The sequence below is a fragment of the Syngnathus floridae genome, chromosome 15, assembly GCF_059516105.1.
Source record: "Syngnathus floridae isolate MCC-2025c chromosome 15, RoL_Sflo_1.0, whole genome shotgun sequence".
In the NCBI taxonomy this organism is placed as follows: domain Eukaryota; kingdom Metazoa; phylum Chordata; class Actinopteri; order Syngnathiformes; family Syngnathidae; genus Syngnathus; species Syngnathus floridae.
The window spans coordinates 11,800,612-11,824,034 of NC_142427.1; the positions used below are offsets into that span (position 1 = coordinate 11,800,612).

At 43.7% G+C, this 23,423-nt stretch overlaps 7 protein-coding genes across 11 annotated transcripts in view; 2 read left to right on the plus strand and 5 right to left on the minus strand.

The window, feature by feature from the left end:
• Nucleotides 1–207, minus strand: part of LOC148386723 (cell adhesion molecule 2-like) — a 225,844-nt gene extending 225,637 nt beyond the window's left edge. For both annotated transcript variants that reach the window (XM_088399693.1, XM_088399691.1), the window contains exon 1: nucleotides 40–207. The gene's annotated coding sequence lies outside the window, so the exon portion shown is untranslated. The remainder of the gene's footprint in view (nucleotides 1–39) is intronic.
• A 273-nt stretch (nucleotides 208–480) lies between these two features.
• On the minus strand, nucleotides 481–3,424 carry stoml3b (stomatin (EPB72)-like 3b). Its single transcript, XM_088398646.1, has 7 exons — nucleotides 3,265–3,424; nucleotides 2,039–2,142; nucleotides 1,889–1,961; nucleotides 1,738–1,820; nucleotides 1,416–1,619; nucleotides 1,197–1,331; nucleotides 481–1,071 (listed from the first exon to the last, which is right to left on the minus strand). Exons 1-7 carry the CDS (start codon nucleotides 3,326–3,328, stop codon nucleotides 883–885), a joined length of 852 nt encoding a protein of 283 aa, XP_088254772.1. The 5' UTR covers nucleotides 3,329–3,424; the 3' UTR covers nucleotides 481–882.
• Nucleotides 3,425–3,713: 289 nt separating this feature from the next.
• Nucleotides 3,714–9,634, minus strand: proser1 (proline and serine rich 1). 2 transcript variants are annotated; one of them, XM_088398961.1, is made up of 12 exons: nucleotides 9,050–9,634; nucleotides 8,905–8,970; nucleotides 8,725–8,793; nucleotides 8,528–8,622; nucleotides 8,339–8,432; nucleotides 8,086–8,196; nucleotides 7,906–8,001; nucleotides 7,702–7,780; nucleotides 7,434–7,526; nucleotides 5,214–6,486; nucleotides 4,562–4,706; nucleotides 3,714–4,460 (listed from the first exon to the last, which is right to left on the minus strand). In XM_088398961.1, exons 1-12 carry the CDS (start codon nucleotides 9,092–9,094, stop codon nucleotides 4,335–4,337), a joined length of 2,292 nt encoding a protein of 763 aa, XP_088255087.1. In that variant the 5' UTR covers nucleotides 9,095–9,634; the 3' UTR covers nucleotides 3,714–4,334. The 2 variants fall into 2 exon arrangements, with proteins under 2 accessions (XP_088255087.1, XP_088255088.1); XM_088398962.1 differs by lacking the exon at nucleotides 7,434–7,526.
• A 189-nt stretch (nucleotides 9,635–9,823) lies between these two features.
• vps36 (vacuolar protein sorting 36 homolog) lies at nucleotides 9,824–13,058 on the plus strand. The gene is made up of 14 exons (XM_088398963.1): nucleotides 9,824–10,014; nucleotides 10,125–10,193; nucleotides 10,266–10,336; nucleotides 10,446–10,560; nucleotides 10,727–10,816; nucleotides 11,216–11,302; nucleotides 11,425–11,457; nucleotides 11,539–11,616; nucleotides 11,695–11,829; nucleotides 11,894–11,959; nucleotides 12,046–12,110; nucleotides 12,466–12,550; nucleotides 12,621–12,697; nucleotides 12,772–13,058. Exons 1-14 carry the CDS (start codon nucleotides 9,919–9,921, stop codon nucleotides 12,851–12,853), a joined length of 1,149 nt encoding a protein of 382 aa, XP_088255089.1. The 5' UTR covers nucleotides 9,824–9,918; the 3' UTR covers nucleotides 12,854–13,058.
• A 559-nt stretch (nucleotides 13,059–13,617) lies between these two features.
• Nucleotides 13,618–17,974, plus strand: thsd1 (thrombospondin, type I, domain containing 1). Of its 2 annotated transcripts, none has more exons than XM_088398959.1 (8): nucleotides 13,618–13,763; nucleotides 14,290–14,401; nucleotides 14,711–15,099; nucleotides 15,216–15,879; nucleotides 15,969–16,130; nucleotides 16,201–16,594; nucleotides 16,663–17,095; nucleotides 17,174–17,974. In XM_088398959.1, the coding sequence occupies exons 2-8, from the start codon at nucleotides 14,350–14,352 to the stop codon at nucleotides 17,762–17,764; spliced, it is 2,685 nt and encodes an 894-aa protein (XP_088255085.1). In that variant the 5' UTR covers nucleotides 13,618–13,763; nucleotides 14,290–14,349; the 3' UTR covers nucleotides 17,765–17,974. The 2 variants fall into 2 exon arrangements, with proteins under 2 accessions (XP_088255085.1, XP_088255086.1); XM_088398960.1 differs by having other exon boundaries at nucleotides 16,210–16,594.
• A 9-nt stretch (nucleotides 17,975–17,983) lies between these two features.
• Nucleotides 17,984–19,568, minus strand: fgl1b (fibrinogen like 1B). Its single transcript, XM_088398964.1, has 8 exons — nucleotides 19,518–19,568; nucleotides 19,245–19,452; nucleotides 19,012–19,171; nucleotides 18,848–18,945; nucleotides 18,691–18,779; nucleotides 18,491–18,616; nucleotides 18,363–18,427; nucleotides 17,984–18,289 (listed from the first exon to the last, which is right to left on the minus strand). Exons 1-8 carry the CDS (start codon nucleotides 19,560–19,562, stop codon nucleotides 18,109–18,111), a joined length of 972 nt encoding a protein of 323 aa, XP_088255090.1. The 5' UTR covers nucleotides 19,563–19,568; the 3' UTR covers nucleotides 17,984–18,108.
• Nucleotides 19,569–19,945: 377 nt separating this feature from the next.
• LOC148386733 (uncharacterized) lies at nucleotides 19,946–23,095 on the minus strand. 2 transcript variants are annotated; one of them, XM_088398966.1, is made up of 7 exons: nucleotides 22,719–23,095; nucleotides 22,062–22,139; nucleotides 21,927–21,985; nucleotides 21,576–21,726; nucleotides 21,357–21,464; nucleotides 21,244–21,280; nucleotides 19,946–21,122 (listed from the first exon to the last, which is right to left on the minus strand). In XM_088398966.1, exons 1-7 carry the CDS (start codon nucleotides 22,884–22,886, stop codon nucleotides 20,566–20,568), a joined length of 1,158 nt encoding a protein of 385 aa, XP_088255092.1. In that variant the 5' UTR covers nucleotides 22,887–23,095; the 3' UTR covers nucleotides 19,946–20,565. The 2 variants fall into 2 exon arrangements, with proteins under 2 accessions (XP_088255092.1, XP_088255093.1); XM_088398967.1 differs by having other exon boundaries at nucleotides 22,062–22,136; nucleotides 22,719–23,094.
• Between the last annotated feature and the right edge of the window lie 328 nt (nucleotides 23,096–23,423).

A 23,423-nucleotide genomic window follows, 5' to 3' on the forward strand; every position in this document is an offset into this window, starting at 1 on the left:
GAATTTGTGTTGCGTTTAATGAATGCAATTGCAACTTACCTGTGGATGTGATACCTGCAGGTATTTTGCTCCTGATCGTCCACTTCGGTGCTTAATTCAATTATTTTTATTTTTATTTGGTTGTTTGAATCGTGTTGACTTGGAGTTTGCAGCAAGTCGGCGTGCTGGTTTCGCGTTTGCAGCAACGGACAGGTGGGGAATCAGGTGATTGTCATCTACAGATTAATTGGTTCCGTTGGTGTATTCAGGAACATTCGGAGTTTTCTTAGCGCACAGGCGCAACCATTTACTTTTGCAAATTGCGATATTTTTCAAAAAGTACTTTCAACAAATAAGATTTGCATTATTATTGCATTATTGAAACTGAGTGCTACGTCATGGGTACGGATCAATGTGAAGAAGACATTTCTGAGATAAAGATATTTTTCTAAATACATTTGATATTTTTATTATTAATAATAATGAATAACATTCATCATATAAAGATACATATTTTTTTCATGGTCAATTTCAATACACCACACTGCAAGGCTGTAATGTATGGAATTGATTATTCATTTCCACAACTTTCACAGGAAATCACAATGTCCCATCACTGGTAAGCGAGTTAGCTAGCTAGTCAGTAGATAAATTTAATAAAACAAATCAAGAACCCATTATGCCACTTCATCAATTTTATGTAGGTGGAATGTATATTCTTAATTTAGTGCAGTAAGAGCGTTTTTATTTTTAAATTTGATGTGGCAAAGCACGCAATGGTTACATTAAAAAAAATAATAATATCAAATGACACACAGGCACTGATTTCGATGATAGCAATCATCCAATTCTGTTAATTGCCCATTCAACAAGAGCATCTGAAGAGCAACGTCAACCTTGTCATCACTTGCGCATGAAATGAGTAATCATATCCATGGGCAGGGGGAAGATGATTGTGGAGTTCTTCTCTGCGGCGATGGTGTTGAGGGTCTGCAGGTAACGGAGCTGCAGAGCTGACGGAGCTTCGGCGATGACCAGCGATGCCTCCTTCAGGGCGCGGGAAGCGTTCATCTCGCCTTCTGCAGCTATCACCTATACAAACGGAGTAGTAAGCAATGGGTGGCGCTAGGTCCAAAAGGTTCTGACCCAATGTTGGGTTATTTAAAGCCAGCAAATTGGGTTGGGGTTGCATACGTGGAAAACAAGTTTCCTATTACCTTGGCTCTGGCCTCTCGCGCAGCCTCGGCCTCAGCAGCCATGGCTCTCTGCAGCTGATGGGGCAGCTTCACATCTTTAATCTCAACACGTTCCACTTTGATACCCCAGTTGTCAGTAGCTTCGTCCAGATTTGACTAAAAAAAAAAAACATCATGGGAAATAATCTTGAACCTGTATTTAGAGATTTTTTTAAAACTTGTGAATCTGTTGATCCTTACCTGCATGCTGTGAGCAATGCCCTCTCGGTCAGACAGGACCTCGGCCAGGTTCTTGGTGCCCAAGACGTTCCTGAGGGTGGTTTGGGCCAGCAGGCGGGTGGCAAAGTCAGCGTTGGACACATTGGCTACAGAAGCGATGGGGTCGTTGACACGGAAGTACACGACGCCATCCACGCTCACTGTCACTGAGTCCTTTGTCAGAATCTGGAGGAGGAAATAACATTTGAAATCTTGTGTTTGCAATTAGTGGACCAAAAAAAAAATGTAGTTTTGTCAGATTGAGTAAGCAAGCAATGATTCTGAGGGTTTGTGCAATCGTTACCTCTTGCGGAGGGATGTCGAATGAAACAGTCCGTAGATCAACTTTAACAAATGAATCAGTGCAGGGCAAAATGAAGAAAATTCCTGTGGAAAAACAGTGAACAAACATCAATTTTCCTATCAATGAGATGTGAGACATTACAAAAGCATACCTGGTCCTTTTGCCTTCCTGTCTGTGATACGCCCCAGTCTGAAGATCACAGCACGCTCATACTCTTGAACTATCTGCAGAAACAATTGTGCAAGACCTCAAACCACCATCAGAGCCAAAGGAAATGAAACGACTTTTTTTTTCCACACACCTTCAAACAGAACCAAATGGTGAAGGGGAACAATAATAAAGTGAAGAAGCCGACTAAGATGACTATGAACCATCCGCAGCATCCCAAAGAGCCCGTCTTCTCAGCTGCAGTGACAGAAAAGAAATGAACCATTTGACACCAGAACAGCAGTAAGACAATACCATGATCAGTTTGTGGTCATCTCATATTTCCATTGAAATGGTTAAGCTCCTCCCCCTTGTGTTGAGGCCCTCAACACAAAGAAACTGCAAACAATAAAATATTGACTCAAGCTTTATCATGTCTCCTTTGCTCATAAAGAAACCCATGAGTGTCCCTGGGAAGAGTTTGTTTTTCACTACGCGTCATAGTTTCCACTGTAAATCACTTTGCGATATTACGAAAGGATGACCCTGAGTTTGATCCTTCGTAAATATCCGCAGAAGTTGGCTTTTAACACGGATAAAGCATCAATTTTGCTCTATCCTTGGGCAGACAATCAGCATTGTTGTCTTTTTGAGGTCAGATCACATGATGTGCAGATTCCCCACCACTGAACGAAAGGAAATTTCAGTGTTGCTTTAAAAGAATGACTTGGTCGCATATCACACAGCATCATTGCGACACTCAGTCACATGATTGCTTTTTTTCCCCTCCTTTATGGCGCTCAGAGCTGTGTTGTAATGTCACTGAAGAAGTATCATTTCAATAAATCAACAACATCATTATCTCCATTCATAACTAAACATTATACATGCATGGTTTTAGCCATATGGTAAAACAGGAATGTAAATTTTAATCTCATGTGTCATATTTGACAGTGAAAATCAAAATAAATAGACATTAAAGCATGTGACGTCATTTAAATTTAGAAAGATCTTAAATGTCCTTTTGCAGCATATCTTTTGTTACAACGGACACCTGTGGAATAATACTGTGATAAAGCGCTGTGCTCAATGTCCACGGACGCACAAACAGCTCACAGTCACATGCTTTGGAGACAGACACTTTATCTCAGAGTGTCTCTATGACGATGGAGCAATACAATGCCCGAGGCTGCTTTGCACCTTCCTTACCTGCACAGGTAAAAGCAATACACACAATAAAGTTGCTCTCATGTACATTTGGCTGATTGTTATTTTGTTGAGGTGGGAAAGCTTGATTATCAAAAGCAGCAAACCATCCCAAGTGTTTGTTTGTGATCATCTTAAAAGCTACAAATGGAAGTAAAATCGAGTGAGACTTACATATTAAGACCTCTTTACTCATCCCCGTCGGCCTCTGACTCTCCATTCGGTCCTCCATTTCCATACACTGGGTGGAAAAAGTGAAGTGAGAGAGTCACTTGAGTGAGAGTGGGAAGAAGTGGGACTAATCAGCAGGAAGTCATACGGGGACCTTTTAAAGCTGCAGTTTACCGGAGAGCTGAAGGAAAGAAGGAAGGAAGGTGTGGTTCTGTGCCACTGACCGAGGGAGGGCAACTAGCAAGCTGTCACGACAGGTAACCACTTTTTCCCTTGTTTGCACAAACTGCGACTGCAACCACGACAGGAACAATAGCTGTTTTTTTTTCTTGGTTTCATTAGTGATGCTGGTGTGTAGTTTGTCGAGAATAGATGTCCTGATTTGAGAAATTATATTGCTGAATAAAAAATCAAAAACCACATCCACAAATCAAAAACAGATTCTGTAGATAGATAAATTGACAGAATTTAATGATGTGCCATTCAGGAATCATAACCACTTTTGATGTGATTGAATGTAAGAACTGTGTGTTTCTGTTTATTCAAGGAACCTCAATTCATTGGCCTGTCACGCCATAAAACACAGAAAAAGTTACAGTATCTACTGGCTAAAGCAATAAAAAAAAAAAAAAAAATCCAAAACAAACGACAGTGTAACAAAAGAACAACTTTCAAAGTAACAGTAGGGGTTCAAATGTAAATTGAGGGACATAATAACACTTTGTTTGTGTGACAGCAACAATTAGTGTTTCATTGACTAAAATAAGTTCTCGGAACAAGTCCACAGCTGTCATTTAAACAATTCACACCTTTACACTGAGTTGTCAACATAATACGGTCATTTCATTACATGGCATCACCTATTTTGACTTCATTCGTGTTGGTAAAAGCGACAAAAAGGCAAGACTAACATTAAAACTACTCACATTTGACTTAGAAAAAAAAAGCTCATATTTACATCTGTTCACTAACGCGTAAACGATTCCTCACTCATTTCATTTCACAGTCTTCTGTCTTCAGTTCATAGATTTGCTGAAGGTCCAGACGGGGCATTGAAAGGGGTGCTCAGCATGTCATGGCCAACCCAACTGTGGGTGCAAGCCCGGCTGGAGGGGGAAGGGGTTTCCTGGTCCTGCGGGATAGTTGGCGAAGGCGTTGGCCTGAGGAGCTAAGCCCTCCAAAGTTGTTGTCGGGTGAGCCTGGAAGAAGAGAAACCTTCATTGAACCAACTTCACAACCAGATGTCTCAAAACGGTGTATAAAACCAGGTATAGGGCTTTCCGCTAAAATGTGTGTGTACCTGCAGCAGGGCAGGCTGCATAGCTGGATTGTGGAGGCCGCCGAGAGCAGCAGGGGAGGCGGCAGGAGAGAAACCCGGGACACCAGGGAAGGACAGCAGACCCGGGAAGGCGCTGTTTCCTTGAGCCTGGAGGCCACTGCTCAACCTGGAGTACATGTACACAATTCACCATCACCTTTTTTTTTTTTTTTATCTCACAAAAATCTGGCATGCAGAACAGGAGTGTGTCATGTGTCAACTTTAGGGTGTGGCTTAGTGGAAAAAAATGTGAAATTCCCAGGTCATAGTAATCAGAAGGCAAAGTCCATAAACTGCACCTTGGGTAAACTGCAATCGGTAGAAGATATGCCATGTTCAAGTGGGAGGTTTTTGTGATATCGATGACAAATCATTTCAAAAGTTCTTCCACCATTAATAAAGCTCAACATTTTGAGAGGTATAGTAAAATCAAGCATCTTACAGTCATACCTCACAACAAATATTTCCCAAAAAGTACAACATACTGAGATAATGATCCTGTCTTTATTTACGCGCAGATGTTCGTGTCAAGGTTCAATCTGATATGATGGAGGATGCAGAGGTTAATGGTGGACCTGCTGCAGTCTGGTGGAAGAGCATTTAACTGTATGGGGATCAAAAAATGGTGACCTACCCAGGCTGAAAGTTGGAGCTGAAGGCAGAAGCGAAACCAGGTAAAACCGGCGATGATGCTGGGACGCCGGCTGCCGCCGCCGCCGCCACTACCGCCGCTTGCATTGGCGCCACTGACGCAACGGAGGATGGAGCGGCGCCTGCCAATCCCATGAATGAAGGCAACACGGGGCTCCCTGCCCCGTGCCCTCCTGAAACTCCCAAGCCTGTGAAAGCGGCCGGGCTTGCACCAGGCGGAAGGCCTGGGAATATAGAGGGTGCAGAAGTCAGGCCAAGACCGAAAGGAGAGGCCGCCGCGTTGGCTGCAGCGTTGGGAGCCAGGCCGTGGAAGATGGAGTTCGGGGAGGGATTCGCCATGTTCCCCGATGACGTAGGAGGAAGGGGGGAGGAAAGAGCGGGGAAAGGGGACAGGCCCGGGTAGTGCGGCGGTCCCGGGCTGCCAGACAAAGCCTGGAGGCCGCTGATGGCGACGGGACTGGCGAGGGAGACTTGAGGAGAGCCCGGTGGGTGCGAGAGCCCCAAAGAACGGGCCAGCGCAGCCTGGGCTGATCCCGGTGCCACCAAAGGGCTAAGAGAGGGCGTGCCGGAACGAGAGGTCCCCTTGAAAGCCGAGGGCACCGGGCTGTTACTGCCACTGCCGCCGCCCCCGCTCTGTCTGTTCATGGCTCCAGGCCGACCCATGGCGGCCTGAGCCTGGGCAGAATGGGCGGGGGAAGGTTTGGGGCTGGGACCAGGGGTTGAACGATTGGGAATCACTGGAGTAGTCGGACTTTCAGAGGGGGTGTAGCTGCGGATTACCGAGCCAGGGTGATTACCTGCTTGTGCTGGTATGCTATGGAAAGGGTGCTCAGTCGACTGGGCAAAAGCCCTCTGCGGCGTTGAGCCCATGGGGTTCATCTGAGACAGGACCTCGGCGCCGCTGTGGGAGGTAGCGGGGGTGCCTGGTCGGGAATGGAAAGGGGAGAAGCCTCCGCTGCCAGGACCAGGAGTTCCACAAGGGGTACCTGAGGGGGTGTGGGCTTTAATGACAGAAGATGGTGACGGAGTAACGTGGCCGCTGGGGGTCTGCGGAGCCGCTTTGATGACAGATGGTGACGGAGCGGGTGAGTTGTGAGAGGGCACCATGCCGGGAAAAACAGGGGTGATAGGAGTTGGCTGGGACGGGGAAGCTTGCGGTGGGACAGGGGTGGACGGCGTGGAGCCATGAGGGATGAGCAGCGGCCCGCTGGTGACTCCTGGCGTGGTGTTCTGAGGATTGCCTGGTTTGGCGTAGCCTAATGACAAAAAGACATCAGGATGACTCTTATTAGGTGCCACTGTCATGTTTGAAGCCAACACTTACAAAACAATTCAAATAGAGAGACCAAGTTAACATAGAGAGAATCCCCCACGTGCAAGCTTAGAATATGATCTTAACTTTGGGTGGGTTGTCTTATCATCATAGTGGGTTTGGCATTTTAGTTATTAACAGGGCTCATATCGCTCACTTTGTAATGGAAAAAATACTTTATTTGTGGTTCTGGCCACTTGCCTACCCAAGAGAGTGAGACATGGTTTTGAAGTTGAAGAGGAAAAAAAAAAAAGAAAAAGCAATGCAGGTTAAAAATCCCCTCATGAGCTGCAAGCATGAATCCAGAAAGTTCAGTGGCGGCATTAGTCTGAAGCTATTTGTGCCATAAGCAACCAAATGATGAAAATGAGCATATACATTGACTGACCAAAAAACAGCAATTTGATGCAGTTAGCATATTTCCTCAGATACCTTGACGATACTCCCATGTAGCTGAAGAGTAGACATGGCATCTGTAAAGCTGAACTTTAAGTTCAACTTTTAAGTTATTGGGGGAAAAAAAAATATTATCCACTATCGTAATGATTTAAATATATTTGTCCAACTAAAGTGCTTCCCTGGTACTCTGCAATTGACTAAACGTCACCCCTGGCCACCTACATGAGGAAATACAGTAACCACACTTCAGGCCGTACTCCAAGCCGTAAAAGTTTTTGCCGCAAACAATACTGTGCATCGATGCACTTTATTGACAGTCGTGCGAAATCAAATGAAGAACTTTACAGACTTAAAATGTACCAGGAGCTGTTATTTTCTGGTCATTCAAAAAAAAAAAAAAAATAAAGCATATTGTGCACCATTAAAACTGCAGAAGCGCAGGTAAGCAGCATGCCAGCTTCAACAGGCTTCTACAATCAAGTTGAACCATACCTGCTACTTTGTGGGCAGAGTTGTAGGGGGGAGGGGGCACATTGGCCGTTATGACCCCTCCCATAGAAACAAGGCCTGCGTTGTTGTACGCACCTGTGTAGCAGTTGCAAATACAGTATTGTCATCGGCTACCAAACACCGCTTACACAGTAACTAGACTGCAATCGAGCAGCATCGGACTTGACCCCCCCCCACCGCCATTCAATTATATTAAAGCTTTTTTGTTATTCGTTTAGAGGAGGGCTCAGCTTTGTGTGTAGCCTCTTACTCGGCGCAATGGTAGCATGGGGTTTGCACGGAGGTATGGGGTAGGGCACGGGCCGGTGGGGGTTGTAGCTTGAAGGGAACTGCAAGACAAATCACAAGAAAATGAAAAAAAGTCATCGGGCACGACATTTTTGGTTTAGTCTCTTCATTTGCAGCACACCATATTAATCAGAACATTATACCATTCCATTATAAATGACCTTACTGGTTTGGAGGTTCCGATAATTCGAGTGGCAATCCCCTTACTCTCCATACTGCTGTCATCTTTCTTCTCTCCTTCTTTCTTTAAGGGAGGGATTCCCTGTAAATGGGCATTAGATCACATTTTCAGCAACATCTTGAAGATGGGCAAGGCTTTATACGGTTTCGACTTTACAGGACTTACTGGGAATGTGCCAGTAACCAGACTGGGTTTGCCTTTTGGATATGGATTTCCCGGTATCATACCGCAAGATGAGATCATGGCGACAGGAGCTTTGCAACCCACTTTACATACCTAGTGGAAAAAATTGGTCAGTAGACTTGATAGGTAACATTTAAAAATCGATCAAAAATAAAACACAAGTAATTACTTATCTGATCACAAGGTGGCACAATATCTTTTAAGTAACTTGCTTATTCACTGAATATATAAATACCTGTTCCAGAATTCTGCGAGCGCGCTTCTTCTCCGACAAGTGTATGCGAAATAAATCCTCTACAGGCCGGTAATTTTGAGCATCTGCAATATTCCTGCAAAGATATGCAGACCAAAAAGGTTTGTGGGGAGTTTTAGCAGAACTATGCACAATGATCTTTCAAGGTATCACATTTGCTTATGCACTCACAAAGCGATCAGCTCCAAGACAATAATTCTGTCCTTTGAAAAGGTGAAGCAATTCAGAATGTTGGCAACTTTGGTGGTGGGGATGGCGACCATTTTCTACAAGAAAAAGTATCATATGATCTATTAAACTTGGAAAATGACAGTAAGGCAAGCTTCATTTATATTTGACCCTTTTCTAGCATTATAAACATTACTTACATGCTGCAGCGCTTTGACTGCTTTAATTTGAGGTTCTGCCCAGGAGAAGTATTTAAGTATGTCCGTGACCTGTAAATGGTCAAGGAGACAACTTACAATACTAGATTGCTTAGTTTTGCCGTTTGTGAGATTCATCTATTGATCATAATACAAATGCGACGTATCAGTGTTTGTGATTACCTGTTCGCTGGAAAAGTATCCATGCACCTGCTCAATGGCCTTTATCCGCTGATCGGTCAGGACACACTGAATAATACACAAATAGACCAATCAGAAATCTTTCTCTTCATCATAATTGTATGGCTTTTCACTATGCAAACTTTACCTTCTTTATTTCATCTATGACGATTTCAAATGACTTCTTATCCATGATAATACAATTAAAAGACCGCCTGTTTTTACATGCGTAGTAAAGCCACTACTCACAGTAGAGCTGATATTGTGATTTACGATAATTTAAGATGATCTAAAAGTATATAAGGCCAAGCTATAGTGGCCAGAATAGAATACTAGAAAAAAACATATTCTAAATCGTTTTAAGATAGTGGTATGGTTATGGCAATTTTCGGTGATCTCACGCGACACAACTTTCTTCCAGTTGGAACAATTTTACACAAAAAAAGAAAGCGAAAATCCGAGTGCACTGCACAACCTGTCTTCATTACATCCCTAACAACAAGCTAGTCAACATTAGCTGCCCCGTTTACGACTATAGTTGAACTAAAAGGCGTTATGCATTTAGGGAGAAAGTTTCATCATCAGCTTCATTTGTTTTCTTCCAAACCCGATTCTAGAAATTATTAAAACAATGGCATAAAATGAGAAAATGAACAAAAACGCAACAGGGCTGAAGCTCATATGCTAGCTTCCACTGACAGCTGGCGCTAGTCAAGTCAACATCGTCAGGACCTCTGCAAGGCAGCCCGACAGAACGCCTTTTGAGTGTTGCATAAATATGAGAAGAGTCGACAAAATACAAATTATAAGCAAGAAATGTACATATATATGTATACAATTTAAATCATATCATAGTAAATAGAACATATTTTTTTTTCCCCGATATGGTTTGATCTGTTTTGGACAGGCAGCGCTGGGGCACCTTTCAACGGCATACAAACAGGAAGTAAACACAAGATGAGGCGTTCCAGTAGTTTTTAACTGCAGGGGAACGATCGGATTACCATAGCATAAGAAATGGATCGATTTTCGTGGTCAAACGGTTTTTTGGAAATAAATGAGACTTTAGTTATACAGCAACAAGGTGTCAGATTATATGATGGTGACGACAAGGTATATTTATCCCTGCGTGCTACGTTCAGTCTTAGACAAGCTAAATTCTACATGAATTAATCGTGACATTTGTTGCATTGTCATTAAGTTTGTTTCTTGCACTCATATAGGCTAAACTAGATGTTGGAAATGCGTTGCTGAGCACCCATCGCTTGATATGGAGGGACGCAAAAAATCACGTAAGGGCTTGTCTTTGATTGAATTGTATGTAAATAATGTAAACAACAATGCACATATGATACTTTTCACAGGAGTGCTGCATTTCTATGCCATTGTCACAAATCTTGTTTTTTGAGGAGCAGGCAGCAGGAATAGGGAAGAGGTGAGCAACCTGCACTGTACATGTAATTGTGAGGGTTTTTTAGAACGTTCATTTTAAATAGCATGCATTTGCCTTCAACTCTTATGTCTTGTTTTCTTCTTCGTTGCAGTGCAAAGATTGTCATACACTTGCATCCAGCTCCTGCCAACAAGGAGCAAGGTCCTTACCAACAAAGCAAGTTTTCCTACATCAAGCTCTCTTTTAAAGAACATGGGCAGATTGAGGTAAACCCCACCACTATTGCTTTAAAGTAGCTTTGGAGTCCTCTATACAGAAACTTAATTCCTCAGTCACCTCGGCCGTCAGGGATCCAACAATCAGTGTACAAGCACTTAAAAGTCAGCGTTCCCATAATATGTCCACTTGATAGTGCTTTTATTTCATCTCAAGTTTTTCAGGAGGCTAAATGAGGAGATGATACAGAAGAGATGGGAGAACACACCTGCTTCGCAACCAATCGAAATAGGACGCGACTCACAGGTTTGAATACACCCTCTCGTTTCTTTCTGGTGTCGGCTTTTAGATCAAGAGGGGAACGTTCTCATGTGAAGACTGTCCATTTAAAATACATCCCACTGGATGGCAGTGTTGCTTCCCTTTTTTGTGTTGAAACAGTGCATGTGCCCTTTATACACACATCATCAAATTGGCTATAATGAAAATTGCATCACTGATCACAATTTCATTTTCATACACTTTGGTTTAAATCCCCTCTAATGAAAAGACAATTACTCATGCAAGTGGTATTTAACAGTATGAAGCAATCTCTACAAAATGTATCTACACTCTCTGCTGACTACAATTTGTTCCTGCTGTCTTGATTCCTCTTCTCTAAAAATGTGAAATGATTTCTCTTTCCTTTCCATTGTGGTCTTGCAGGCAGGAAGGACACGCGCAGTCGGGATTGTCGGCATTGAGCGTAAAATAGAGGAGAAGAGGAAAGAAACGGATAAAAACATCTCAGAGGTGTTGTAAAATATCTTGGCTGATTGTATTGTGGCCAAAGTAAACAAAAATGCACTTACAATCAATACAAACATTGAATTGTGACAATTTTGTGCGTGTTACACTTTTTTTTCCTTCTGTAGGCCTTTGAGGATCTTAGTAAGCTGATGGTAAAGGTAAAGAACATTTGTTTGTGTGATATTAACAATTAGTGGACTTTACCAAGTGTGTGTCTTCTCTCTTCTCCCCTCAATCAGGCCAAAGAGATGGTTGAGCTGTCCAAATCGATCGCTAATAAAATAAAAGACAAGCAAGGGGACATAACAGAGGATGAGGTGATAACTTGAGCTAATCAAGGTGGATGCTTGCACATACGACACGCACCACAATAACGTGTTCTTTCTACTTTCCAGACCATCCGCTTTAAGTCCTACCTGCTGAGCATGGGCATCGCTAACCCCGTCACCAGGGAAACACATGGCTCAGGCACACATTACCACATGCAGCTGGCTAAACAACTAGGAGATATGCTCCTGGCCCCTCTGGAGGTAAGCATTCCATACCACTTGGGCCGCCATCTTTAAACAAGTTGATCATTTTCGACCTTCTCAGGAGCGCGGAGGCATGATGGCGCTGTCCGAGGTGTACTGTCTGGTCAACCGGGCTCGAGGCATGGAGGTATTCCTGTCATCAAAAGTAACACAACCAAAGCTTCATGGATTTAAAGATGCTAACAGAGATGTTTTTTTTCCCTGTTTTGACAGCTTTTATCTCCAGATGATTTATTGAATGCATGCAAAATGTTTGAGTCCTTGAAGCTCCCACTGAGGTGTGTTTTTTTTCTTTTTTTTTTTTTCCTAAGAAGCTTTCCCGCATAAAATCAAAACGACATACAAAATAGAGTGTGGTCGGAGCACACACTACCTGCACGCTTCTCTTAAAAGTCCAATCCTAGAATCGCCCCCTTGTTGACCTACATAGAAGAACCAGCCAGGCTTTTCCTGCCAGGCTTCCTGTTTTTCAAAACGTTGACCACTTCGGTCACTTCCTGAGATTTTGTACCGAACAAGACCTTCCGTAGTAGTCCTTCACTTGTATAGCAAAAGATGAGAAGGAAAATGGCATGACAAAAGATTGTAAAGTCACGTGAACATGAACATGACAGCCACTTGTACCTTGCGCAGGCTGCGGGTATTTGATAGTGGTGTGATGGTGGTCCAGTTGCAGTCTCACAGCGAAGAGGAAATGATCGCCTCAGCCCTGGACAATGTGAGCTTCGCTGTTACCTATTGGAAAAGAAGTCACGTTTGATGTTATTCTCTTTCTTCTTTCCAATCAGGTGACAGAGAAAGGGTCTTTAACAGCAGAGGAGTTTGCTAAACTTGTGGGTCTCTCTGTGCTTCTGTCTAAGGAGCGGTAAGTGTCGAAAATGGTGATGCATCACCATCATCACAAGAAAACAAATATTGTCTTTGCCCTCCATATTACAGTTTGCTTCTGGCTGAGAAGATGGGCCATCTTTGTCGAGATGACTCCGTTGAGGGTTTGAGGTTCTACCCAAACCTCTTTTGAGGTTTTGCATCCATCCTGGATTAAATAGATAGGTGTCCTCACTGTGCATTCTCTGCTTCTTACATTCAGAACTAATAATAACCGATTCTTGTCAAACCAAAGTGTACACAATTCAGCTTGGTAGCAGTCAGTCACAATGTGTCAGAAAGGAATGGGTACGAATGAATTTTGTTGTAAATAAATGCCACCTGGGCCTCTTTTGTGATTTGTGTTTACTGCTGTGGGTCACTTTCATTACAAGAGAAGCTCCACTTTCTTCTGAAATGATTCTCCAGAGGGAACATCAATGTATGCCGACCAGACTAATGAAATTAGCCAGTCACAAGGCTCATTTGGGAGCAGAAATGAGGAATCCTAATGAGGTCTAAATGCACAAATTAAACGTATAGGGTAAACCTATTGACTGAGCCCATTAGATGTGCATTGTTTGAAAAATTGAAAAATGACAGGAATAAATGATCATATTTGTATAAACACATCATGCACCAATATCCCTAAAATGAAAAAAAACTAATATAAAATATGAAGTAGTTGATTTGGGGCTTTTTGTGTGTTTTCTGGGGGAAGTGTACATTATTTTAGGAATTAGAAGATGATACAATGTTGTTAGTTACCTGAATGCTGTCAGTCACTTAAATGTTGTACAGAGGCTGAGATTCCCTGTTTGGCATGCACAAACTTGGTCAATAAAGCTGATTCTGATTCTGAAAAGCAGAGAGAGAAAAAAAACAATAAGACCGTAAAACAATGGTGAGCACGCGAGGTGTGTCTCCCACTCAGAAGAGCAGCACACGACAACTGTGGACTTCTCCAGACATTGGAATAAATCCGCAGCGCAGTGTTGTCATCGTTCTGAGCGAAACCGCGGAGTAAAACACACTGATGTTGCTGTTCAAATGAGTCCGGGCGCGTGAGTACTCATTTTTCATGGACATTCTATTATGTTTAAGACGTCGTTTTGTTTGTCAAGCAAGGTTGATTTTTTTTTTTTTTATGATTTACTAACATGTACATGGTGTTAAAAAGATTTTTTTTCCTGGATTAAGATTGATTGAGAATGCTCATCGTGACCAATTTTACTGTTCAGAAAGTTGCGCTGCTAATGTAAATTTGATTAAGATTCACGCACATAGTCTAAACCTAATGTACATTTTCTGAAATGCCACGTTTGCAAATTTTTTTTTGTAATTGGTGTTTATGAAGCGAATTGCATATGGTTGTATTTAAAAACAAATCACAAAAGACAATAGGGAACCGCAGAAGAAATGTGAACAAAAGTATTGGGACAGTTGTCAATTCCAAAAAGCATTTCCCACTTTTTGTCATGTTGAATCCTAATATTATTGAAATTAATATGTGGACCTTTACAAGCTACATATATTTACAGTATGTGTGACATTGACGAGCAATTTTATACTGCATTTTTGTGATTTTAGAACCAAGCAATGGTAGAAGAAGGCGGCAATGAGGTGTAAGGTGAAGAACGAGACATCGGAATGCCACGAGCTGTCTCCTTTCTTTCTCTGTTGCTTGGCCTCACAGGATATGGTATGTGTGACCAAATGGACTCCATCAGTGATTGTCAAAATGTGTTTACGGGTGTGCGTACTTCCTCTATTGGTTCGTGAACACTGCACAAAATGTTCAAACCGTGCAAAACATTACAGCGGCTGCAATATTTTTACGAGGGCTACTTCTAATACAAGAACTGCATGTTAGTTTGATGAGTGTGATGCCTACTGTGGATATCATCAAATAAAATATAACACTTGCATTAACAGTTCTATTTTCTGATTATTTTGTTCCTTAAACTATGATTAACACCTCTCATGGTCTTTTCTGTGCTCTCTGGTCAAGCTTTGGCAGGGCTCACCATCTGGCCCTCCTTCCACGTTGCCCTTAGCAACGCCAGTGTATTCGTGGACTACAGCACAAATACCAACAGCAGCCTCATCGGCCATCTGAGTGTATCTCTGATTGACATGAACGCCAACACCACCCTCCTGACTCGGACTCTGCCTAACAACCAGTCTGCTGGTAGGGTGGAGTTCAGCTGCTCCTGTTTCCTGTATGCTGGAACTTTCCGCTTCCTGCTGAAGCAGATCAGCACAGCGGAAGAGTCCCACGCAAATGGGACGGAGCGTTCGGAGAGTACCGCGTGGTGGTGGAGTTCAGAACTGCAGGTGCAGTGGCCCACCTTTCACATTGCGGTCGAGAGGGTCGGGAACCACTCGGGAGCTTTTCAGGCAAGTCCCAACTAAAAATCGATTCTTTTTTTCATTGCGGTAAATGTGGGCTGAATTCTGAAGATGCTAAATCCATCATGAGGGTTGTCACTACATACATGTTTTCCTCTCTCCAGATCGGCTTATCAACCAATGAACACTTCCAACCTTGCTCCAGCATTCTCCAACCTGCTCTGCTGCTAGAAGTCAGCTATATGGAATACAACCAGATTGGCCGAAAGGGCATCAATAAGGTGCAAGCCCGCACGCTCCATCCCATCCAACCTCTCCGCTCCCAGATGATCAAGCTTCCCTGTGCTTTTCCATTCACGGAGAAAGACTTCATACAAGTCTCCCTGCGCTCCCCCCATTCAACACAGGAGGTGAAAAGCTCTGGTCCTCTCTACCTGTCCCATATCTTCTCCTATAAACTGCTCGTGGAAAACGCCAATACCTACAAAAGTAGGTGTGAAGGGACTGTGACCGTGAAGCTTGTAACTCCACCTTGCGCCCACATTGATGGCAAAGTACTGTTGTATAAGGACAGAGTTGTTGGAAGAGGGGTGGCCGTCCCCTCTGGGACGGCGGGAGCAGGAGGAACAACAGCGATGGGCTTCGGGCAAGAGGAGCCGTCTTCTCCTCTGCTGGCTTTTAACTGGCTCACTCAAGGAGAGAACGAGACAGAATTCAACTGCTCTGTTTTTTCCCCGGGAAGGAGTAAGTACTGCTTCCGATTTGTGTTTAACTACAGCCGCTCGCCTAGTCCGGCTCAGACCTGCCTGGTGGTGCACAGGAGCGAAGGTGAGCAGTTTGTGTATTATAATTCAAATGAATTCCATTAAAGCGTACTGTTTAAAATTAAATTTTTCTTTTTGTGTGTGTGTGTCAAGAATCATGGGGACCCTGGAAACAGTGGAGTGTGTGCAGTGTGAGCTGTGGAGAGGGTGTCAGGGAACGTGTGCGGGAGTGTTTGTTGCCCTCTGGCGTGGAAGGGAAGCAGTGCACTGGAATGGTGAAGGAACAGTCCCTCTGCTCCCTGGAAGACTGTGCAGGTACTTATGCTAATGCCATCAAATCAAAATATTGCCAAACATGCAGCGCTGTCTCTTTCTCACCCTCCAGTATTTGCAGCTCCATCTCCATCTCTTCCTCCCGTGCCGGCTGGAGTCGGTCCCTTCGGTGGCAACATGGTGGCCATCGTTGGCATCTCCCTCTGCCTGGCCGTCATTCTGGCCACCGTGGTGATTACCCTGTGGAGGAAGCTCTGCCGTACCCCTCAGTGCAGCTCCGTCCGTAGAGGCTCCGTGCACTCCCCGGGTGGGCGCAAACTCTCCGACGAGGCCTCCATTTGCGGCGCCGGCCTCCAGAGACCGAGCTCGGTCGGCGTCGGTTCGACCCAGATCCACAGGCCTTCCCTGGGCGGTCCTCCTCTTCCTCAGACAGCGGTGATGCCTCTCTCACAGGATCCAGAGAGGCTGTCACCCACTGGTCAGAAAGTCCTGCCTCCCATTTTTGGGTACGGAATTGAATCAGGTTTAAAAAGCAGTCAGGTTGCAGTGTAAAACGTGTTCCGTCTCCCTCTAGGTACCGCTTAGCTCAGCAGCAGTTAAAAGAAATGAAGAAAAAGGGCTTAAAGGAGGCCACGCAACTCTACCACGTGTCCTCAAGCCCGGTTCACGATACTTCGCTAGAGAAGCCGACGTCACCGACCAATTCCCACATTCCATCACCCATCGCATCCTCCTTTTCTGAGCCACCGTCGCAAACTTCTCGGATCGCGCCGGACCGACCGGGTCCCAGAGTGGATCTCATCTTGGGTTCTCAAGTATCCAAGTGGCGAGACCGCACTGCCGATTGGGTGGAGATGGTGGAGAGGAGTAGCGTAGCAGGTGTCGCCGACAGACCCATGACAAACACGTATCACAAGAATCCAAATTTCCGCAGGACCTCCAGCTTTACGGAGGCAAAACCTCAGCCTTCATCTGCGGGGCACTACCGAGACAGAAGCATGACTCAGGTAAACTTCACAAATTTGTCATTTCCGTTCTATTTTAGATGATCAACAATTGTTTGATTGCTATAAATGACTGTTCAGGTGGGATGTCGGACCCTTCCTGAAGGAAACTCATGGTCCAAAGAGAGAAGAGAGAGGTCTCCATTTAGCGCTTACCCCATTCCAGAGCATGATACTCCAAAGTGGGCCCATTCAAGACCCCAGAGGGATCCCTCAATACAGACGTCCACTCCTTATCAAGTGAAACACACGGGAACCAGTACCTCGAAACACGTGGACCACTGTGGCGTTGGGGAGAAACAGCCGAGGGGCGTGGCAGGAAGCAGAGCTCCTCACGAGGGAATTTCAGGGATCGGCGGCCCACTCACAAATCCTGACTGTCAGTACGGAGCAACCCTGAGTGTGGAACGGGCCGAGCTGAACTGGAATCGCCGCGGTCCATCGCCGGTCCAGAGGAACATGCTGGCACGGAAATTAAAGGAGGCTCAGTCCTGCTCCAGCGTCAGAGGGCGTCAGCGGAGCTCCACCTTCAGCGCGTCGTCATCCGAAAAGAGGGAAGAACACGGCCGACCGCGTCCCGGTTCGGGATACTACGTCGGCACTGAAAGCTCCGCTTACGCCCTGAGTGAGGCGGAGCAACGGGTGTTGCGTCTTTCACCAGACGAGAATTAGATCACGAAGAAATGTGATTATCTTTTCTCAGGAGAATTTAACAAGATTATTTGGGGAGTATTGTTTTGTAATAGTTAATCATTCCAATTGTGCCAAATAACATAATTTATGTTTTCAGTGAATGGGCATATTTTTGATGCGTTTCCAACAAAGGTTTGAGTAAAATGTTTTGCCACTGCTTTATATCAAATTAAAGTTTTTCCACACAAATCCTGTAATATAAATTGAGGCAATTTATTTTTATCATGGGTTATATTGCTTACATTGCTGGTATTGCTTGCCTATTTGTAATGTTGATACGTTACTGTCAAAGAGGAATGACATATAGGATGTGGGCGGCATTTTTAACCTTCCCCGCCACCGCTGCCCATGGCGTCCAAGAAAAGCAGAGGACGAACCTTCATGGTGGTGTGTCGAAGGGAGTACCAAAGGCCCCTCCATGTGCCCCACACGATGCCGTTATCAAACTGGCCTTTGTACTCCCCTTTGCGGTAGAATTTTCCATTCAAGTTGGCAAAATGGCATCTGTTGGCAGAAAGGACAAATAGAGCGTCAGGATATTATCTCCACATATGACGTAGTGTTCTACAAGTCTCACCTGTTGTACCACCAACCCGCGTTGTTCTCCTGAGCACAACTGCCTTGAGTGTAACGGTCATTGTCCTGTCCATGACATCATCTTTAAAAAAACATATTTCACAGAAGAGTGAGAAGTCAACTACTAACCTGATCCCTAGTGCTGAACTGCATGCTGCTGAGACCCGCGGACCAGCGCTCCACCATCCCCCCACCGCCTGCTAGAGCATCTCCAGCTTTTCCGCTGTACGTCTTGTACCGTAGCCGGTAGCGATCCTATTGGAAAATCAAAAATCGTCTATATGACTTGAAAAGATGCAATCATGAATGAGGAGAATTGCAATACAAACAGCTTCATTGCTGATGCGGAAGTTCTCATAATACGCATGATTTCTTTGTCCCGCCCAGTCCATTAAGTCTATCTTGACCAGATTCCGACCTTGGGACACAAATAGTCAGTTTAAATAAATCGACAGAATGTAATAGCTTTGTCAAATTCTTGCTTACCGTCCGACAGCAGTGAATAGATGTGCTCATTTCCTAACCAGAACTCGTCATTCCACAGCTTGAAGTCGCCAAAGCCATCTCTGTAATCCACCCAGTCTCTTTGAAGAGACACATATATGAACAAGATGATGATATCAAATAATCAATCATCAATATAGTAACACCTGTCAAAGTCAACTTTTCCATTCCGCCTTCTCTGGAACACGGTCCATCCTCCTCCATCGTCCATGTCGCAGTAGACCAAAACTGGCTCTTGGTCAATTTTAGGTCTGATGCGGTAAAACCCACTGCTTGGTCTTATTCTGTCAAACAGCTCAGAGCAATCTAAAAGCAGAACAAAAGAGAATTATTACAAATATCTGATGACAGAAAGAAAGACATATCGGACTGGTTGTACCTCGGTCGTGGACCATCAGGCTTCCGGCTGGTGGAAGAGGCGTCGTCAGGGTCGTCGTGTTTGAGTCCGACGGAGGAGTCTGAGCAGGTGAAATCTGGCGGAACAGTTGGTGCCTCTGCAAGTTCTCCACCTGCCAAGTTCTGATGACAAGTTTGTTTTCCAGTCTCTTTATGCTTCGCTTGAGAGCTGCAACATCTGGACTGCATCCCTTTGAAAGAAAAAGTATGATTAATAATCCATCTAGCCGCAAATAGGACCAAGTAGATTACTCACCGATGATGAAGTCTTGGTTGGGAAAAGCAGGAAAAACATCAACATTGGGAAGGATGTCTAAAATGATAGCAAACATTTCACGTCAATAAAAGATATATTTAACGGCTCGACGTACGCAGTATCTACCTACCTTCATTTTGCAGCGTTCCTTTTGTTGTCTCCGGACTCTGTGTTCTGCAGTCAGAATTGAGTTCAAGATGGGTTGGGTTGGTTCTGCATGGTCCGCATTAGAGGAAAAACATTGCCAAAGGTTTTTCTTCCCCTCTGTCAAGCATTCCATCTTTCAGGAGTAGTTGAGGTCATCCTTTTAATTCCGGGAATTATTTTGAGCATTCTTCTTGAGTTGATTTCATTATTTGTGTGTACTCGAGACAATTCCATTTTCTCAGTCCTGAACGATGCTTTTTAAATAATGCCCGAGTGTGGAATCAGGTAGACCGATATATTGTTTTATTGTCATTGTGCAGAGTAGGAGGTACATAGCCAATGAAATGCAGCTAGCACCTAATCAGAAGTGTAAAAATAAATTTTAGACTGCAACATAAGTGATGCATCATGTTATGTACAATGATGTTATGTACAATGAAACAACCAAGTTACAATATACAAGTCATATATTATTTAGTATGTGTATATCATATAAACATATTTACAGATTAATATATACAGTGTCAATTCGTTGAAGAGGTTAAATCTGTGCAACATATGTATATAAATAGCGCAAATACCACGTTGATAAAAGTGAGTGCCATGTTGGGAAGTTGAAGAAGATTCCAGCATGGATGTTCTTCCTGAGCTTAAAAGTTGAAGCTGAACCTCATCTCTCAAGAGTCTTTCAGTTTGCTTTGTGTGCATTTCCATGTGGAACGTAATGGCATCTTAGAAGAAAATAAAGTGCTGTGGCATGTCCATAATTAAAAACAAAAAAAAACACTGTAAACTGAGGATTCGTTAAAAATGGTGACTACGACGCACACGCAGTAAAGTCTGTTGTGCAGTTTCTAGATTCTCTTTTTGTCTTGGCTCCATCGTCCGTCCCACCTGAGCCTCAACAGCCTCCAGTATCAGCAGCAGTGATTCCTAAACCCTCAAAGACGCAATGAAGCTTGTCTGTGCCTAACTGCGCGGTGGTGGAGGGCTTATTCTGAAAACGCTCTAATAAGCTTTGGAGCTCTTCCTCTAAATTCAGTGCGGCGGCAGACTGCTCAGTCTGTGTGGTGGACGATTCTTCCTCAAATCGCTCCAGTATAACGTGGAGCTCTTCCTCTAAGCTCTGAGGCTCCGACGAATTCACAGTTAATGGTCTGGCGTGTTTGTCATGGGGTAGGGGCATGTAATTGACGCCGCTCAGAAGCTGTGAGAATTCCATCCCGGATGAAGTTGGAGCGGCTGGAGGCATGAAGTTATGCACAAAGGTAGGAAGGCTGGCTTTAGCCTGCTGCTGCTGCTGCTGTTGTTGCTGCTGCTGCTGCTGCTGCTGTTGTTGTAAACATGCAAGGTTGCTCACAGACTGGGATTCTGCCGGTGTAGGGTATCGTTCAGGCCCCATCATGCCCGTCTGGACCGGAGCTACGCACATCCTGGTGGGCTGCGGAGCTTCAGGATCTTGATGGGGAGAAAAAAAAAACATTCGGATTAATATCAGTCCACAACAAGTTGTGTGAGCTGCTTGAATTTCAAAACTATCTTGACTATCAATTTGTGTAATGCAAAGAAAAAACTGTACCGGTAGCATTGCCCCTCATCCTCTTCCTCTTTTTGCCCTACATGATAAAAAATCATAAATCAGCAAATATGAACAATATGTCCCAATCAATGAACAAAATATTGGACACACACATAGTTGTCACACATGGACCAGTTGGGATACAACTGGGCATGACGTCTCCTCTCAACATCTGCTTCCTCGTAGTATTTGGCCTGGTCTTGCTGTGGTAGTGAATTCCACTGTGGACACATAGCAACAACTTGGAAAAGTGGCTATTGGATGATTTATCGCATTTTGGTGAATTGAATCTTTTTCAAAAATGATATTTGAGGTCTCCGGAGCACACTCACCATTTCTCCCAGGATGACATTTACTGACGCGCTGTCTTTCTTATCCAGTTTTCCCATGAGAGCTTTGCGATGCTTCCTTGCAAACACCATGAAGGCATTCGGTGGTTTCTTTATGTACTGGTGGTGCTCCACCTCATCGTCGGCATCTCTCCTATTAACCAAGCGAGCCGATTAGTTTGTATCCAAAATAAAAAAAGAGACATTTTACATCACTAGACAAAAACAAGAGCCAAAGTATTCAGTGCTTTCATCCAAGTTTTATGATTTGAACTATGCAATGAATGAAACATTTCATTTTGATTGCAAGGTTTGTGGCAGGTTAAAATCTGAACAGGAGTGTTTGACACTTACATAAAGACACCTGGAGTGAGATTGGGGTTCCCTGGCATCATCATTGTTGTGCCTCCCATCTGAAAAAGAAAAAAAAGAAAATAAATTTTAAAAAACTCATAAAAAAAAAAGTCCAGTGGCCAAGTCAGGTTTTACCATTTGTGGAGGAGCAGCAGCAAAATTAACTGATGTTGGCGGAACAAAGTTTTGCACGGGCCACCAATATGGCACCTGCTGTGGAAAAGACATACAAGCCATATTATGGCATTGCCAAAACACATCACAAATACCAGCAGTGAGCACATTTATTTCACGATCTAGCTCATTTTCTATCCGCCCATAAAAATACATGAAAATATGCATTTGAGTTGTTTGGCCACAAATTGGATTGCAATATGAGGCCAGCACATGGAAAATGCCTAGAGAGCAAACTGACTTTTTTTTCTGCACCAAATCCTGCAGCCAAGACTTGAAAACTAATCCATAGACTTCTAAAAAGTGACATAAGTCAGATTTAAACTAAATTGAAAAATATGAAAAGTACACAATAGTGAGAAATAGGGAGATTGTATTCAACATTTTTATGCAAACTTTAAAATTTGCTGCAGACCAGTGTAAGATCTTTTTGGGGTAACACTCCAATAACTAAATGTGATGCATGATCCAAGATAGTGACATAATATTTCATTCATCATTCCATTTGAGCTCTGTTGGAACTAAGCGATTTGACATGCAAATTGCATCACCATGTAAGCATGTCAACAAACGTGGAATAGCCTCAAACAGCATCTTATAAATAGTTTGCATGCTTACCTGGCCATGACTGTAATATCCTGCAGCACTGTTCATGTACATGACTGGCTGAGGTCCGTTGAACATGTCCGGAGCAGCGAGGGTGGGCCCTTGCTCCGCGAAGCGAGGTAAGGCCTGGTAATTGAACCGCACGTCTCTCGGATCACAACTTGGCCACATTTGATCCATTTTGTCACATAGTTTGCAGCGAGCAATGCGGAAGCAGCACCAAAATCGCAAGATTGCACATCTCAAACTCAGGTGACTTGAGTGACGCGTGCGGAACGATGACGGATTTCACACAGTTTTGTAAGCGATAACATCAACTTTCACATAAATAAAACGTCTGCCGTGACACGTCCTACTACACACACGTTTAAACTCTACAACATCACGTAATGCAATTATGACGTCCCACGTGTCAAGCGTCAGGATTTGCGATGCGCGGAGGGACACGCTCAATTGGCCGGTGCCATTGGGAAATGCATTCATTATAATTATACACAGATTTCAAAAACAAAAACAAAAAAAAAAAACCCACTGATAAGTAGACGTAGTATAAATTAATACTTTGGGGGTCAAATTTGGATTTAGGAAACAAAGGGATTTTAAATAAGGTGCAGGAACAATTACAATACAATAATATAACAAGATTAAAATGATAGCGAATCGCCTAAAATACAATAAATAAATAACTGAATACATTTTAAATAATAAATTTGGGAC